Here is an 18,997-nt window from a genome sequence, read left to right as displayed (position 1 = left end):
TTCCCAAACCAGTAATTCTTGCACAGCCAAAACATTTGTTGGTTTGGCCCCATGTGTTTGACGCTGACGGCTCACATCACCGTGCAGTAGCTGACGTTGTAAGTCTATAGACACAGGTTTATCTGATTCCTACTGGGACCATTTTTTCTCCCCCTCTGGTTAACTGATCTGGTGAGTTTACCCTCTTTCCTATCTGCCATCAATGCACTGCTCTCTCACCTTTTTGGGTGAATTCAGTCAGGCTGCTGGGACAAACCACTTGCTTATTAATCACAGAAAACTAACAAAAAAGGCTAACGAGAGCCCAGAACCATCGCTAGCTTAACCCTGAGAGACCCATGGTCCTGCCAGTAAAACACAGTGTATTTTACAGCTCTGGAGCTTTAAGAGTACATCAGTCTTGCAAGAGGCTTTTGTTCCTGCTCTGAGTACTGTGCGGAGCAGCACAGGGTTCCCCTACAGAGGATGCTGTCATCCTTCTGCACAAGTACTGCCGTGGGCCTGGGGCTGCACCTCATGCAGTGAAAGGGGTTAAAATAGGCTTGCGTGTATTTTGGGTGCTAAAGTGGTGAAAATGGAGAAAAATGCAGGGCAAGGGAAACTTAGAAGGTTACATTGTTTTGTTGTTACATTACATTTATCCTGCTGTTAAAGCAGATTTGCATTTTGCCAGCTACCCAGGGAGACTGTGAATAAACATTTGTTTTACTTCTCTAGCAGGGCTGATTCATAGTAACGCTGATTCACATAAACAAACAGAAAGGAAGAAGGAGAAAAACAAATACACCTTGCGCTCAGCAGGTTATCACATCGGCAAGCCAAGCGAGCCGGGAGGGCCCGAAACAAGCGACCTGCTCTGTAGCAATGTGACACCAGGCAACGCAAACCAAACACCGACCGCAGAGAAAAGCCGGGGCAGCCACCACCCAGGGCTGAAGCGAGCACGCACACACATCCCATCCGTACGCTTGGATCCACCAAAACTCTTGGAAATAAGAGTGAAACTCCTGGAGGCAGAGGTGCTGCAAGACTCTGCGCCAGCCAGCCAGCTCCTGCAAAGCTGTGCGGCCCTCGGCACCTGGAGACACCTCCACCAGGGGCAGGGAGAGGACAGGCAGCTCCTGCTGAGCTCCCGCAACTTTGGTTCCTCGAAAGAGGTGCCACGGGGTTGGCAGAGGATGAGAGTGCTGGCGGAGGGTTTGCCTCTTAAGCATCCGCTTCCATGTGGATGTTTGCCGTTGCTGTGTACACTCGAGGCAGTAACTTCACCTGTACCTGCTCACAACACCTTACACTCTCAGCATTAAATCGATAAGGAGAGTCACTTGCTAAATCGAAATGATGCAATATCCTCAACCCCTGCAGAAGAGCTTACCTCATACCACTTTGCTTCACTACGTGCAGATCAGAGCAGGTAATGCCCGTGCAGCTGCTGGCCCACTCATGCCATCAGCCAGCCAGCAGCAACCTTCCTTACCCAGCCGAAAGCTCTCCTTCAGCAGGAGCCTCTCCAATTGATGCCCAAGCACAACTACAAATAATCTTCAAAAACTTTTTAGTGCTTCCAGAATTCTGAGACATTTTGGTCATTTTCATTTCAAGTTGGGCTTTTATCTTAAACCACGGAGTCTGTGTAAACAGAAACAGCCATATCAAAGGAACCGCTTCTGAAGTGCTTCCTTAATGAAGATAGTGCCTTAGCACAGAGCTGATCACAAGGCAACCTGCTTTCATACCAGCCTTACCCTGCCTCCTCACAGCAGGCACAGAAAGAGAGCCACTACCTGCTCTGTGGCCTGGCCTGGATCAGTGCAGCATTATGGCCTTTACCTTTGCAATTTGTCTTTTCCCCTCTCTTTTCCCCTCCATCCTCATCTCTGACTTCTCAAGCAGCTGACTGCCTTTCTGATTTCATTGCTAAAACCATTTACAATATCTTTATTGCATTCTTAAAACACAAAAGGAATTAAAAACGGATACTATATCAGACAATTAGGAGAAAGAGAATAGCACCATTAATTTCAATACAAATATCCACAGCACAGCAGTACTGATCCCGGCATCTATTGCATTCATCTTTGTTCTTCTATTTTCCCATTCACCCTTCCTTGAGCATCCATGTCAGGTTTGTGCTGTAAGTTAGCCGTGACTGTTTGAAATAATAATTCATACCAGAAAAAAATAAAACAGAACAAGTAGACAGAAAAGACAACTACACTTTTCTTTATTATGCCCTCAAAGCTTGAGGTATCAAAGCTACGTTTCCTAGTCCTGAATATTTCCACAGCTGTCACCTCAACTTTTGTGCAAGCAGGAACATTTTATTTATGCCAGGAATATAACTGTTAGAAGAAGTAATTATGTAAGTGACCTTGCCTTTCTTCATTCAGTAGTGAATTATTAGTCTCCTCTACTGCAATTTTATGAGCCATCCTTATTGTCTTAATTAATGATCAAGGTATATCTCTGAAATCTTTACAGACACCACACATTACATCATTCTCTTTTCTAATTTACACATATTGACTGGCACATCAGTTTAAGCTCTGTCACGGGTGGCTCTAATAAAGTGGAAGCAGAGGAGAGAAAGACTGGAAGTCACCCGAACCAACTCAAATGTTAAATTGGTGTTTAGAAAGCAGCTGCCAACGACACAGGTACCAGGGCCTGAAACATCACCCAAAGATCATTTCTCCTTCCTATGGCACGGAATTGTCCCAAAGGACCCAGCACTGATACAAGCACCATAAAACATGGCATGGGGAACAAAACAGAGCTGCACAAGGGGAAAGCAAAAAGATATAACGATGTATGTTGAATGCATGTGACACACACACTCCTAGACATTACAGGTGGTGATAATGCCCACTAGGTCGGTCCCTAACCAAACGTGCAAGGGAAACGTGCACTCTCTGGAAAGCAGTGCCTGCATACAGCAGCTACATCCAGCTCTCTGCAGAGGTAAGAGGAATGGTGCCAGTGAAATCGGCAGCCTTTATGTTATCCCTGCTGCTGAAGCCTTTACTCTCTTTGATCCCTATTGCAGACGACAGGTGAATTCATGCAGTGAGTCATCCTCCCAGCCCCTCCACTGTCTGCATACATTGCTCTGGCGGATTCAAAGCGCCTCTCAGACACAGAGTAAGTGCATGTGTCAGAGGCAAGGCAGGGGATCCAGGCTGGCAGAGTGTCTTGCTGTGTACGTGGCTTGGATCGCTGCAGACTCAAGTTGCATGGCGCATCATGTTTTCCAGGTGTGCTCCCTGTTTCCTCCCCTTTAGGACACAGCACCACTAGTCAGGAAGGCAACACTGTACCCAGTTGTGGTGGGAGGAATTTGTGTTCAACAGCCTCAAACAGGGAAAATGAGAATCAAAGGACTGAATCCCTACCAGCAGTTATTAGGAGATATCACTTATTGTAGCTAGTGTGCTGAAACTCTCGAAAACTGCAGCGTCAAAGAAATGTCTGTGCTGCAAAAGTACAGGGTAACCCATGGTATCCAATCTAAAAATCTAGTTCAATGTAATTGAAGTTTAAAAAGAAAAGAAAAAAAAAAACACTTGGATTTTAATTTGGGTCACCAATTTCAACTCCATCTTGACTCTTTCCCTGTTTTAACTCAAATTACTAACACAGTTACAATCAGTTTCCCTTCTTCACTCTAGGTGGTTGGAAATATTTTGGGGATTCAGTGACTCTCACCAAATCCCATCACAGACAACCCCCAAGCATGGCTTACAAGCATGCTGAAGCCCTTGAAACATGTGCGTGTCTCAGTGCAGACTGCTTAATTGCATCCACCCTTGGCAGAAATAACAGATTGCGAAGGTTAGGGTATTTTAAGCGGGTCTGCCGGGGCTGGGATGGAGGGGAGAGAGGAGAAGCTGAAGCCAGAACTCAGCTGAACCTGCCACAGCAGCTGCTGCTCCAGCATGGACTTTTTCTTCAAGATCCTTTTACCTGCCGCTCCAAAATTTCCACTCACTGCCATGCAGGACTGCACAGCAACAAAAGCAATATGTCCTGAAGGAAGTCTAGCTGTTTTTATGAAAGTGCATTATTCCTTATTGATTTACTGGCATTCCCACTAGGAATTAGGAAGCAAAAAAAAAAAAAAAATCTTCCTCACTGTAATACCACTATGTCTAAGCTGAGACCACAGCTAGTCAAGGAGAATTTTCAATCCCCCACACATCTGCAATCAGTTTTGAATCCAAACTGACCCAAACCATCAGCAAAAATTATCTGAAGTCAGCGACAGATTAAGTAATAATTGCTCCTTCCTATTGGCAAGTTGCATTTATGAAGCATATCATGTCACAGCTAATGACTGCATTGCCTCCCACATAATATTTTGTCAAGCATTTCTCAGCTTGATGTTGTACCTGGGGCCTTCAAGCATTACAGGTCGGGAAACCCGGCAGGAGCTGGAGGCAAGGTGCCCACAGGCTTGTGCAGGTGCCAAGCTGAGTCGGAGACGCTGTACATCTGGGCCCCATGGCTGTGGGGCAGAGCCGAAGTGCAAACTTTTCCTCCTGACTGCCAAAAACAAAACAACATTCTTCCATACACCAAGGCTAAAGCAAGGGGTATACTGCCAAAGACATAAAAATGAGGGGATCTCAGGTGTTTTGCTCGAGGGCAGCAGGTTAGTCAAAGTTTCCAGGATTTCCAGAAGCAGCAGCCTGAAATCACCAAAGGTAATTCTGTTGCTTTCAAGATTACAAACTCTGAGAATGGCTGCTCCAGGAGATCAATGTATGTAGTATAGATATTTAAGAAATAGGAAGGAAAAAGAAAAAAAAAAAAAGAAAAAAAAATTATAGGTCAATTAAAGTCTCCAAAACTATGTATCTATTGGAAAAAAAATAAAAATAAAAAGATGACAAATAGGAGCAAAGTAACCCAGAACATTTGGATCCCACTACGAGAGAATTTCCAGTTTGCAGCAAAAGAAAGAAAATCCTTTAATGCAAAAAAGAATTTGAGTAGGGAAGTGCAAAAAAATGAATTCCCATACTGAGATTTCAGAAATCTGAACCCATCCAAAAACATGCATTCAAGACTGAAATACTTAGTTTCAGAAATGAATTATCAGTCATTTATAGGAGACTATAATGAATGAGTTGATGATGTGAGGCACGCAAGCAGTAAGCAGTTAATAAGCTTAGTGAAAGAGCAAAAGTAAAAACAAGTTCATTTTATCAAGAACAATTTCATGCTGGTGAACCAGCTCCCCTGAGCTGGTAATGATCGCTTTCTGCCTCCCAAAAACACACAAATACTACTGAATTACAGACTTAATTAAATTCTTTTTTATATACTTTGCAAATAGCAAAACCTATGCTTGCTTTTGTCTAAGTAGGATATTTGGTTTAGTAAATTAATTTGTTTTCTATACTCAGCAGATTCAGTTCCCTATTAAAGGGTTTTATAGGTCTGAAGATGTGATTGTGAATCTATCATTTTACCCCTGACACAGAGCACAATTAAACTCTGAAAAGCGATTTTAGATTCACCAATGTTTGGACACCTTGTCTTCTGAGGTGCTAAGCAGATAACTGATGGAATTCAGGTAGCTTGTTATGCTGTTAGATAAAGGAGAAATTATCAAGAGTAAGATTTCTATAAAATGTCACGTTGAAATAGCTGGGAGGTAGGAGGGAAGGGGGTTAAATAGAGTATTCTCATGCTACAGTGGAGACTAAGTATTCAAATAGAAAAATATCCCAACGCACAAATAATATATTGAAGAAAAAAGTGCAGATGCTCACTTAACTGACCTTTCACTTTAAGGTAATCTGATGAATTCACATGAGCAAATTAACTTTGCAAAATAGTTATAAGATTAGCATTTGTCTCTTTTGATTATCTCCAGATAAAATATCACAACGTAATCCTATAATTTCTGCACTGAATATTTGGCACTGTGGCCTGCCACGAACAAAACAACTTGGAGTCAAATGTATCTTCTGTGAGTAAGTGGAGCAGAATAACGCAAGAAAGATTTCAATCTCCGCGTACAGAAGCTATTCTGCTTATATCTAGGCAGGATACCTGAATCCAGTTTCAGACTGAAAAGGAAGGATCTGTACTTATACCCAGCTACTTTGTGGAAAGGCTTGTCCAAAGTCAATTTTGAAAAAAATAAAATTAAATAAAATAAAGACTGCAGTCCCATAGGTCCCATAGATAACCCCCGGGTGGTAATTACTTTCAGGTTTGTGTATATACCTACACACACTTTCTTGTTCCACTGATACCACACGAGCCTTTACAGGACTGTGACCTAGAGAAGTCACACCCAGGGTCTAATCCACTTGCTAAAGCCTTCGGTTTGGGCAGTAGACACCTACATTTTTAAATCCAAAGAAACTTTTCAGGTTCCCCATAGCCTGACTCACCCCCAGCTTTGGAACAACAAACATACTCCAAGAGTGCAGCCAGGACATGGTGCGTCCCACTCCATAAGGTGGACAGAGAAAAGAAGGGAAAGAAAGGAGGGAAACAGAAGGAGAAAAGACAAGGTAACCTAGTCTCCATTTTCTCAGCAAGTTTGTGCCTGAGACAGATCTCCTGAGTCCCAGTTCAATGCTTTTAACTACACCGTCTTTCTTTCCCAAATAAAAAGCAGTGCTGAGGTGGGTTTCAAATGATGGACAGGATAGCTGGAGGGAGATAAGTTTCTGACTTTATTCATTTTCTGGTTCCTAGGATTATGAATATCAATATTCCTCTTCAGAGAGGAGCTCGTCATTAAATTATAAAATAACAAAAATGAATAAAGAAGCAGAGAGGCAGAAACGGCTTGCATCCTCTCAATTAACATTTAAAATATTTTTTTGTGTGTGATTACTGGGTTCATCACACAAATACAGAATAACTAGTAGCGGTCTAGATTGTTAGAGAGCAACAAGTTTCTGATTGATTTTGGAAGGGGGTGCATCCTAATGTGAAGTGCCAAAAATCAAACAGCTACAAACAGCAAGGGAGCTGGAGGAGTTTTAGTCTCTCAGACACCATTCTCTTCCCGTTCACCTGCATCTCTGTGATGCTTAGGTACCCTGAAAAACCTTCTAGTACCACGCTGCTCTCACTCAGTCCTCCTAGATGCAAAGTGTGACTTTAAACTTTAATTAATACAAATGGGCAGTACACATTAGATTAATTAGACATGACACTCACATTATTTAAATCCAATATAAAAACAGATTATACTGAACATTTTGAAACCCTTGACTTTACAAAACGTCTAATGACATCAAGCTTTGGTGACTTGCTATACATCTACTGTTTCTTGTTCCTTAGAAAAGAAGGAATAAATGAAGTGAGAAGAACACTGGAAAAATCTAATAGACAAACTGACTAATCTCAGACCCCAAGGTCACAGCAAAGCAATTCATTTCTTGGCTTTTCAACAGCACAAGACATGATTTATCAATCTGAGACCAGGCTTATAAACACTATACATCTCAATAATATGTTCTTTGCACTGTGTAACTTTTTAAACAATGATAGATTGCCTGGGCTGGACCAAAGTTATTTTACAAACAGAAACAGAATTTTTGCAAATGTAATTGCCCAATAGGGGAAGAAAAATAATAATAATAATAATAAAAGATTATAAGATTATTCCAGAGAGTAGCTTTACTTAACTACAACTGCTAAGTAATCTAACTTGTTGCTGTAAAATATTTTCAGACTCCACGTCTTTTAAAAATCTCCTATTGATCATTCTATACAACTGAAATTGAAGACCACTAAAGTAAAAATACATCTTAAGTCCAACAGCAGTAACAAAAAATTACATTGCCAAACTAAAAATATGATCTGGGGTTCAAGAAGGACTGTGAATCAATACCTCTAGTTGCCCACTTGATCACAGACCTCCCTCAAGTCATTAAAGAGTTCAAGTCTCAGTTTCCTTTCTCTTAAACTGAAATAATATTTTCTCTCTTCCACTAAAAGCCTAATCTTTATAACATGAAGCCTTCAGGCTCATCAGCTGCTCACACTGAGGACGCAGATCATGAATTTTTTAAAGCAGGATTCTCTTTGGCCAGCACCTGACACAAGGTGGCCCTGACTTTGATGAGACTCTGAAGACACCGCTGTAATGTAAAAACACTCCTCTACTCTTTCCTCATCTGGAGCCTGTCAAAATTCCTGACAAACTAGAGCACCGATCCCAGAGCCTGCTCTTCCTGAGAAGGGAGGAGGGCAGTGTCGGCCAGGCACCAGCTGCGTTTAGGGCCTTGACTGAGAAAGCTGGGTCTGTTTTGTGGAAGTACAGAACGGATGCTTGAGAATACAGATGAACTCAAAGACTACGTGTAAGAAATAAGTCTGAACATCCAACATGCTTGATTTCCAGTCCTCTAATTTTACTGCTCCGGGCAACATGGCTCCTGTCAATTTTCAGATGACAAATTGTCTTTCAGAGAGCTGGCTGTTCCTTTGCTCACTCATTATTTGGATAAATAAAATACGGCCTCAGTCTGAGCAGGGCCGATCCTTATAATGTAAGAAAATCTAAAAGATCAAAGCCGCACGTGACGTGGCTGCATGGGGTTATTGCAGTGAAGCTCCATTTCAAGGATTATTCGGAGATTTCACTTCAAACAGCAATCACTATTGAGCCAGCACACGCATGCAAAGCATGATCTTAAAAAGTAAAAAAGAAATCTGTTATTACATTTCAACATTGTTCCATATATTCTTGATAATAAAATTATTCCAGGCTCCTTTTTTAAAAAAAAATTGCACGTCAAAGAAGCTGAACAGTGCAACCAGAGCTCCTCGTGAAACAACCACCACCTTCATGCTGCTTCAAGTCCTGCTAGTACTGCACGGGGAAAGCTCTTTAACAAGGAGGAATAAAGGAAATGAGTCCAGGCTTAAAAATTAGACATCAAAAGAGGGGTTTAACAGGAGACAGAAACAGCTGCTTTTACATCTTAGGATAGCTGGGGTTATATTAATGTCCTTTTTAATATACAAAAGCAGGAACCGTGCCATTTCCAAAGCGAGAATCGGTGCTACTTCCAAAAATCTGGCAAGAGAACAGTGGGATTCACTTTCACACTTTTTCTTTCCCTTTTCCATTTTCCCTTCTACAATTTAAAGGGTGCCTCCTCTCCACTTGGCTCATTTCCACTGTCTCTGTCAGCTCTCTGTCTAGGATTTCATATCACCCAGGTATCTCAGTGCCTCAGGCCCGTACTATTTATCCTATTTATAGACCTAATTCTGCAATCTATTGCGCCTAGGCAGACTGTTGCACCTACACAGCCTCCCACGGCCCTCGGGAGCCCTTTCTGCCCATACAAACAGCCTCTGCAGGAGCACAAGGGCAGCTTTCAGCTGGCTAAGGTCAAGAGCACCCACTTTCCCTGCCTCCCTCCTACCCCCCTGCCTTTGCAGAGGCACTTGCCACGCTCCAGCAAGCTTTCCTGGTGCTGCACGCACCTCAGCAAAAAAAAAAAAAAAAAAATCCCTGTCTGGAAAACTGCACCATCTACAAGATGACCTAGCAGATGTTTGCAGCTTCCAGTGCATTTTAGGGTATAATCGAGGGCTCTGCTCCCTCTCTTTTCCTTCACAGTACTACAACACTGGGGAGGGAGCCCAGGACTTAAAGGGTAAAAAGGAAAATTTCTGCATCCCCACTGATGTAAGGGTGCAGCTCTCTCCATAACGCTTTCAGCACATTTCTCTGCAGGTTTACAGAAGGCTGGCTAAGGCAGGGATGCTGCCGACTGCTCACCCAAGCACCAGCTGGCAGTTACTTAAAAAGCTGCCACACACCTGGAAAGAGGCAACTGTGACTGATTCTCTGACAAACATTTACCTTGGCATGCACAGCGCAGGAGGAACCACCACGTTCACCTCTGCCGCTGTAAGTAATTTGCATCCCTAACCATGGACAAATAATACAAATTGCACACCTGGAGCTGGTACAAACCCTACGTGGTTCAAGGCTGTGCTTTCTCTTCCTTTATAAAGCAGCTACAGAGCATCTCCACAGCACTGTACATGTTCTTTAACATAAGGCGTATTACAAGAATGAAAGACAGCATCTTAGCTCAAAAAAAATATATATAAAAATGCAGTTTCATTGTAATAAATGCCTATGACTCTGAATGCTGCTCAGCAGCACGGTCAGTGGCTCTCCTAATGCCTGTACTAAACTGTTTCTTGCCTGTACTAAACTGTTTCTTGTTTTGTTTTGCCACTCACAGGTGGGACAACTGGATGAAAATATCCCCACTGTTTTGAGTTCAGGAAGTCCAGAATCCCCATTTCCAGGGGTGCAGAGGTCTCCAGCAGCACAGCAGGTAACAAGCCACCTGCCCTGTTATCACCTGCCACTCATTAAAGAGCGCATAAAATCCCCATCTCTTGCATGGTTTGTTTGTACTGGCGCAGGGAGGTTGGGATCTTGGGCATCCTGCTGTGAACACCGTGCATCTTTACCATCCCGTGCAGCCCCAACATGAAGAGCAATGAAGGGAAGCTTTAACAGCTTGGCAACAGCATTGCACAAGTAGAAAGGAGCTGTTTTTAACAAAGCTATCCTGGAATACACAGACCAGAAGGACTAACCCAGCCCTAGGGCTTGTCCCCAGATCTCCCCGTTCCCACTATCCAGGAGGACAGTGAGGCCCTCCCAAGATGGGGTCACAAAAGAGCATCTTCATCCCTCACACCCCACAGAGAAAACCCCCAAATCCAACCCTCATTTTCCTTAGCTGTGATACAACTTGTTTCAATGGGTGCTTAGATTAAAATAAGGAAAAAAAAAAAAAAGGAAGGGGGAGAGGACAGGCCACAACATGATGTCTTTCTGTCCTAAGCAGCAGAGGGCAACATGTTCAAAAACATGCACTCATATAACTCAAACCACAAGCAAGAAAAAGTCAGCATAAACCAAACTAGCTGTAATGAAAATTACCAATAATTTCAGTTAATCATCATAAAGTTAAGAGGACTGGAGAGACACATAACCGTATGAAAAGTCCCAAAGGGTGGTAGGAATCTGTATGTTTAAAAACATCATGCAGTATTGATGGTAACCACATGAGAATTTATAAATTATTTTGCTTCTAGCAAATGCTTTTGATCACATCACTAAGACTGACTCCCAAGCCATCTCCGCAGAATTTCCTGAAGCAGAGTTGGACCAGAATCACTTAACTCATTTAATTTAGTTTCACATTAATTTTTAAGCCATTCTGCTGTAAAGTGATTTTGCAAAAGAAAAAAAAAAAAAAGTGGTTTTCTGTTTTTTGTTTTGTTTTGTTTTGAATGTCTGCCTCCCCTGACTTTTCAAAGCACACAGATTCTTGGTAGCTAAACCCAGATTTGCTATTTGATCCTCTAGCATCAGCCAGCTACTCTTCTCCAAGCTAAATGACTTGGGTTTGCTAAAGCTTCTAAAAAGGTGTTTGGTCTGAATGGAGGACTAACAATGAAGAATCCAATGTTTACAAAGGTATTTGTTCTAATGATTAGTCAACTGCCTTGTTAAATATTAATGCTGTATTTTCTACCTGCATTTGTCTGGTTTCAGCTTCCAGTCATAAATTCCTTGATATACAAATCCTTACCACATTGAAGAGCCCGTTAACACCCAAAACCCCTCAAAGACACTCAGACAATAGAAAGCTGTCAGCCTTTCTGCCATCTTCATGTTTATCATCTTTTTTTTCTTTCTATAATTATTTTTAGGTCTTTCAGAAAAATACTGAATAGCACCAGGCTTGGTTCAGACTCAGTAGAAAACACCTAAAGCCCTGCGGCACACTTCAAACTGATGGTTGTGTTGTGTTTTTTTTCTTTATACATCTCAGATGTATAGCTTTATATGACTGTACAGTGCTGGAGGTCTTTTTAAACAGAGTTATGTGGTACCCAGCCATGAGTCTCATTTAAGAAACATAAGTAAATGATATCTATCCAGGAATTTTTAGGTAAACAGTTAATTTCCTCAAAGAACAACATTTGATTTGACAAGACATAATTTCTTTAATTTTTAGAAAAGGTTAATATTGTTTTACTATTGGCCACTTCCACCAAAATATATCTATGAAAATAGATCTGCCAAATCAAACTGTCGGTAAGAGGAGAGCTTTTCTTTTCTTATTGTACAGACAGATGCTGTGAGAGTGCTTGTCTCTGGTTTGAAACAGACTCCCACCAATATTCCATGTTAGGCTTAATTGGATGGGATGCTGTGCTATGTGTATTCAGGCTCCCACAACTCTGAGACATCTAAAACAAGTAGAACTAAGCATTTGATTAATATTTAAACATAGCAAAACTGCCAAATATTGCAGCAGATAAGTTTCTTGGGCAAAATTTCCCTGACAGGATACCAGTAACTTCCACTGAAAGGAGCCACTGATAGTTACTTGTATCCTGAGGGGGAGAATCAGAGCCCTGGAGAGCTACTTAGTTTTCTGCTTTCTGTGCACATAAAAGCAGCATACATAACAAGGTCACAACAGGCCAAAAATAGCAAATCTTCAAGCAGCTGCAATTCAAATAGATTTCAGATCTGCTGGAAAGTAAGCAACTTGACCAGCATGCAGAATTTCTGAAGATCGCTACTTTTAGAGCATTTTAAATTTTACAACCATTTTTCAAAAGTCAAAATAAATAAATAAATAAATGGTACATACTTTTCAGGGTTTTCCACTTCTTCAGTAACAAAATTGAGGTAAAACCTAGAAAAGAGTTATAAAATATATTGTGAGGGCTTGGTAGACTTTGACCCTGTATTTATTTCCTGGAGAATCAAGAAGATGCTTTTAGTTAAGCAGTGCTGTCAGTTCCAACAGACTCTCTGCAGGCCCATTTTGGATTAAGACAGGGGTGAGATTTAACCCCCCTTCATCCCCACACTCAGGAAGAGAAGCCTGTTTTTCAATTCTTGGAAAAGACAGCAAAGAGGGAAAAAAGACCTGAGCTATGTAATGCCATTGCGGAATGAAATTACGTTTTTTCCCCTTGCATACTAGACCCATTATGCTTACCCTAACCCTAAACGCAGACACACACATTTTTCATCGTGAGCTTGTACAGGACACAGCCCTGCATGCAAAGTGACCATAAAGCCTCAGGGTGACCGAACCCGGTGTTCTGCACGTGCTAACACCAGGTTTGTGCACCACTGGATCACACAGGTGTGCCTGGCTCCGTTGGGCACAGATCCACATCCTGGCTAATTAAGCAGAGCCGCCATCCAGACAGTGCTTGTGCTGGCTTTCTACTTTTAGGCCAGATGCAGGAAGACAAATAATACCTGATGCAACGTCGTGTTACAGTGAGTAAACAGACAATAGCTGATCTGGTAGAAAGTCTGGAAGCATTTCTGCACCCCGAGTCTTGGAAGAGTTCTGGGTTAGAAGAATGAGTTAACGCTGGTTCACGGCTCTAAACAGCATGATTTTGTGACCCAGCATGAAAGTCCACAAAACTAGATTTACCATCGTATGCAACCACCTCAGCACTTGTTTCTAGACTCGCTAGAGTGCACAGCACAAAATAAGGGCTCAGGATAGTTCAGGGAGAGATGGCTTCTGCCTAGTAAGACGTCTAGCAACTTCTTTCTAGTCTTAGCTCTGCTACTAGACAAAAGTAACTTGGTGATCTTGCATCAGTGTTTTTATTAATGCAAAGACACGTTCCCTTGCGCTCCTGTCTCTATTTGTCCCTTTTCACCCAGTATTTTATATACCCAGGAGTTCACATTTGCCCTTGGCAGAATGAACCCACACATAAGTGATGCCACCTTTGTTTTCTAATTTAAAGCTGTATCATTAAAAGCTAATAGTGTAACAAGGCTATGCATAAAATTCTGCCTCTGTCCCGGGACACACCACCAGCACTTGCAACACTCCTTCACGGTCAGCTTATTGAACTGATTTAGCCCCATGAAAGTGATAGTGCGAGGCTATTGACACTCCACTTAATGGTCTGCTCTTCTGTGCTCTGAGGCAATCAATTGGAGCTGGTGACAAAGACAAATCAGCAGCTTAGGAGAACCACTAGCCCAACTAGATCTTTTCCTGCTAATTTATTTTATAAGTGGCAAATAAGGACCTTGAAATAAAAGTCAGAAGGCGTAAAGGAAAAGTAGAGATGATTTTTATTTCAGAGGGTTTAGAACATTAGGTGAAGAAGGGAAGGAAAAGGGAAAGAAACAACAGCAGAATAACAATCTTTTTGATGCAGCATTTTACAGTAAACTGCTTCGGCAGTGAATAATACTGAGGAGCTTTTAAAATTGCTATCGTAGAAAAGTGTACAGCTAGGGCAATATTTTAAAAGCGGGAAACCATGAGGTGTATGGGTGTGGGAGACAGAGACGGTTGTATGAGAGAGAGGGAAGAAGGTAGAGACTGTCCCTGTAATGAGTTCAATTTCTTTGAGGTTTCAAAATGCTAGGCTCTTTTCTTACATATCTATCACAGATAAAGGCTTCAAACTCTCTTGGGTTTCCCCCCCACCATTTAATATAAAAGTGCTGTTCAATGCCTCAGTGTGCATGTTTATAGTGCTCCTGCAACTGGGGAGTTACAGGCCAGCAGAGAACTCAAATACTCATCCCATTGTCCCTCCAAATTAAATAAATAAAACCCTTATCGCTTGGCCCCTGACTTTTGTGCAAGAGAAGGAATTTCACAGCCTGTGAGGCTATGGAAAGGAAAGGGAAGACCTGCAGACAAAGCTATCTCAAAAATAAGCCCACTCTGTGCATTGTAGGCTTTTTTTCTTTTTCATGCCACCGCTGCAAAGCACATTGGCACTGTGCAACACAGAGCCCTCACTAAGCATGAATAAATAGTAAGGCAGATTTGAAGCGTGTCAGCATCTTTCAGACTGGCCGCTGTGTACTTTGGTGGGGGAGAGGGAAAGAACTTAAAAGAAAGTTCTGAGCTGGATACTTGAAGGCAGATTCTCATGCCTTTGCTCACAGTGAATAGCTCTTAACTTCTATGGCAGCCAGTTGCACTTCTTGTTAAGTGAGGTCCAATTCTGTCAGAGCAAAAGGCATAAGAAACTAGTTTTTACCTTGTTTTGTGGTCTACACTGAAGTTATAGTTTACTTCACGTTCTCCAAATGCTGCTTTTACAAAGCAAAGGCTGAGGTCCACACAAGTGGGATGGAGATCCACAACTTTCTACTAGTTCAGAGATGTTTCTCATGTAAATTCTGTCTCAACAAAACCTAAAGCTTTATTATCCCTTTTAGACTTTTATTAAAATACCTAGTATGGATTTAAGAATATTTTTTCTTGTTACCTTTATTTCTAGTCTTAAGATTTTTTTTATATTTTTTTTTTAGTATTCAGTGAGCATTTACATATTGTACATGGTAGAAGAATAATCGTTTCTTCTTAGAGCGGCTCTCAGAATAGCGACTGAGCATATGGGACAGTGGCAAGATCTACTGTTACTACATGACGCAGTTTGGCAAAAGATGTAGAATGTGCAACTCAATTTGTCATATAAATAAATGTGTCTGTTAAATCATATCAGTGTTTGCTTTCAAGACAAATGCTTTTAGGTTTCAACAACTTACCAGCCTGAATAGGCGTACATTCCTGAATAGAAAGCAAGTGGTAATCCCATAACACTGGCATCATTCCCTGCAAAGGCATTTTTAAAGTGCCGTGTCTCTCCTGCAACATCAACAAAAACAGTATTGAAAAGCAAGCTCCTTGGTCACCTCCTACTTTAAAACAAATAAATATATCACACTACAGAACATTTAATCACCCAGCAGTCCACCAACTTCAAGTTCTGCTCTTGACCTTAATTTCTGACCCAACCCCTGCAGCCAAATTCTGCCAGTAATTGTGAAAGGCTTTTGTGGCATCCCTAGCTATGCCAAAGCAGAATTTGACCTATTAGGTTTTTTAAAATCACTCTGAGCTTGATGACACTCACTGAACTGTTGTCTCCAGCAGTGACTTACGTCAACATGAAAGAGCAGAATGAGGTCTGTAGTTTTTGCTATAAAATTTTCCCTTGTTTGTTAACATTTTCATCAGAAGGAACATTGCAAGCATTTCACTTACAAGCAACATTTCTAAAGTAAACAAACTCTGTATCTTAAACCTTTCTACCCCAGAAGTTCTTAGCCCTTAGTAACCCTCTACCACGTCATAGGCAGCAATGTAGCTTACATTATACCAAGTAAGAATTATGCTTCTATACATGCAGACGTTTGAGAGTAAACATTTTGAAAAAAATGCCAGGCAGACAGCAGGAAAGATGCAGGATAGGTGAGTGCCAAAGATCAATACCAAAGTGAGTGCACTAAGTGCCCCAAAACCCTATACACACCCCAAGTCCTAATATTCAGTAAAGATCTATTTGAATGTCCTTTGGTAGCAGAGGAAGGTACTGACGGAACCAGTTGTCTCTCTGCTGGTGTAAACACACTCCTGCTAAGGAACACAAGGCATTCATCTTTCCTAGCGTATGCATAGCCACAGCTGAACAACACAATGAAGAGCTTCCGTGCAGAAACCAAGGCTGATTAATAATACAGTTCCCCAAATATTGCAACAGAAATTACTGAGGAGGAATTTCCTGAGAACTTTAAGTCCACATTACAAGTTTTAATTGTGTGCCTTTGTCACAGCCCTGGAGCTGTGGTATTTCATCATTTGCAAGGTGCTCTACAGTTCTTAAGACCTCCCCACAAAATTCCAGACTTCCTGAGAAGCAATGACTCTCTGAAGAAAAGCAGTAGGAAGGAGAATGCACTGAGAATTTAATTAGCAATGGGTCAAATCCTCTACTCTTCACTCAGTTTTTACTAAGCTCTCAGTCAGAATTCCCACTGAAGCGGAGGCTTTTGGTAGACAGGAAGAGCCGTGGCCAGAGGAAGGTGCCAGTGGGGAATCAGGGACACTCTTTGATCTACCTAAGAGTGGTAAAGCCCATCCAAACCTTGGTCTGGCCTGCTTCAAAGGCCTAGGGGAAAAGGGACAGAGTGGAACAAGGAGAAAGCTTTCACATGAAACGAAGTGAGGGAAGAGGCATGGCAACAGCCAGAAAGAAAGTGAAAAGCATGAAAACAGAAATAGTGAATCAGCAGAGTGCTGCACAGGGAAAGTTTTATTTCAGAGCCTACTGCTAGCCACAGAGAGTTGCCTGTCCCTGAGAAACTGTGAGCTCACTGCTCTGAGCACTGAGCCGGGTGCTGCGCTGTTGACTCAGACGGAGGCTTTGTGAAGCACAATAGGAGAGCGTCCCCAGGGACAGGGCCAGCAGCAATAGTTTTTGCGAGATAAAATCTGCCACCCATTCATTAAAAAGTGTTCCCCTTTCTGACCCTCTGCGCTGAATAGCTCCTCATGCTTCCTGTCATTATTGCCTAGCATTATTGTAAGGAGAGAGTTGGGGCTTGTCCCCGTCTCACCCTCTCTGCCGCCAGGGGCTCTGATAGAAGAGCCTTCCTCTGCAGGTGGCTGAGTGTGTGCCAGTAAAGCTGCTCTGCCACCATGGCTTTACCCAAATGACAGCCAGAAAAAGGCCTGCACAGCCATCTCCAGGCTGGGAGACACCAAAGGCCTATGTTCGTGTTCCTTGCTTAGGCAGCAACATTGACAAAGCCTGTAGAGTGAATCTGGTCTTCCAAGCAATGCTGCTTGCCTTTCTTACTCTTGGTTAGTCCCAGGCTGTTGCCTTTAGCTGCACACTTTAGTTTCTCGCTTGGAAGAAGTAAAACACATGTGAAACGTGAGGATCTAGTAGAGCTGCGGGCAGGAAGCCTGTGAAAACAACAGCTAGCTAACTACGGGTTGTCTTCCAGTACAGCATCTTTAACTTATGCATTTCTCTATGATAACGAATACCTATTCAACCACCCCTACCGACTGACTGGAGATTAGCATTCACAATTAGAACAGCATTCACACATTCCCCAAATCTGAGACCCTACCACCACCACACCCAGTACTGGACAGGACCAGGCACCAGTGCAATTAAAAGAGGCATGTTCTGCTTGGATGAGGCCAGTGCTTTGGCGGGGGACATGCTCATCTGTCATTAAAGCTCATCCTGAGCCTTTCACAAGGTTCATGCAAAATGCAATTTACAGAGAAGAGCGATCCTATCACTTGCTTGAAAGCCAAGTCTGATTTGAATAGTCTCATTGGCATGCAGAAGGAAATACCAGTTCATCCCAGTGTAGTTCCACTTCTAATCAATTACATGACAGTGCAGAGCTTCAGTTGAACAAGCAGAGACTAATTAAGAGATTTTGCTGCTATAAGCATTATTTGGTGGAGGCTAGTGCAGGGAGACTGGGGAGCGTAAAGATAAAAGCACTTTAAAAGCATTTACTTTTCATTTCATACCTTTAATTAGCTGGATAACTCCAGGGACTATAATTATCAGAATCGCTACAAGCTTGCAAAAGGTAAGGAAAATCTGAATGCGGGCACTCCAGCTGACACTTGTGCTATTCAGGACCATCACTAGTGCTGCAAGGGGAAAAAAAGAAAAGTCAGAAAGAAATATTCATGCCACTGAAATCGCCACAAAACTCTTTGCCCACTGAGAGGCTGCACAGACAATAGATTCAGGTACACTGAAGGAAATACACCCTGATAACCCTCTCCCTCTGCTACCCTCCCACCTCTCACGTTTCCCTTCCAGGCTCCCCTGGAAATGCTTGAGCTGAGCCCCTCTTTCTGACCCATCCATCTCCTCATTCTCCACCTGGCTCCTTCTGCACCAAATTAAAGCTTCATTTACCCAGGTTCGTTAGCTGTTGGTAAACGATGGGCTGACAGAAGCCTGCCTTGGATGAAAAAAATTAATTGCACAACCCTTGTCACTCCATACTTCTGTATCGATGTCAGTTTGATTAGAGATTTGCATTCCAGAAAAGCGTAACAATTACTGATGACATTACTCTTCCTCTCACTCATCTAGACTGGGCATGAACTCGTCACTCACTGCCTTATTG

The 18,997-nt window shown here is 42.3% G+C and overlaps 1 protein-coding gene across 2 annotated transcripts in view; it reads right to left on the bottom strand.

Moving 5' to 3' along the window:
* Window positions 1-18,997, bottom strand: part of SLC7A11 (solute carrier family 7 member 11) — a 62,771-nt gene that overhangs the window by 27,257 nt on the left and 16,517 nt on the right. For both annotated transcript variants that reach the window (XM_083834107.1, XM_083834108.1), the window contains exons 4-6: window positions 18,384-18,509; window positions 15,593-15,692; window positions 12,687-12,731 (exon numbers count right to left, since the gene is read on the bottom strand). In XM_083834107.1, coding sequence (XP_083690233.1) covers window positions 12,687-12,731; window positions 15,593-15,692; window positions 18,384-18,509 — 271 coding nt within the window. The remainder of the gene's footprint in view (window positions 1-12,686; window positions 12,732-15,592; window positions 15,693-18,383; window positions 18,510-18,997) is intronic.

Source organism: Anser anser (genome assembly GCF_964211835.1).
Source record: "Anser anser genome assembly, chromosome: 4".
NCBI lineage: Eukaryota > Metazoa > Chordata > Aves > Anseriformes > Anatidae > Anser > Anser anser.
Note: the sequence above shows the minus strand (reverse complement) of the source record. Positions and strands in the feature narration are given on the sequence as shown.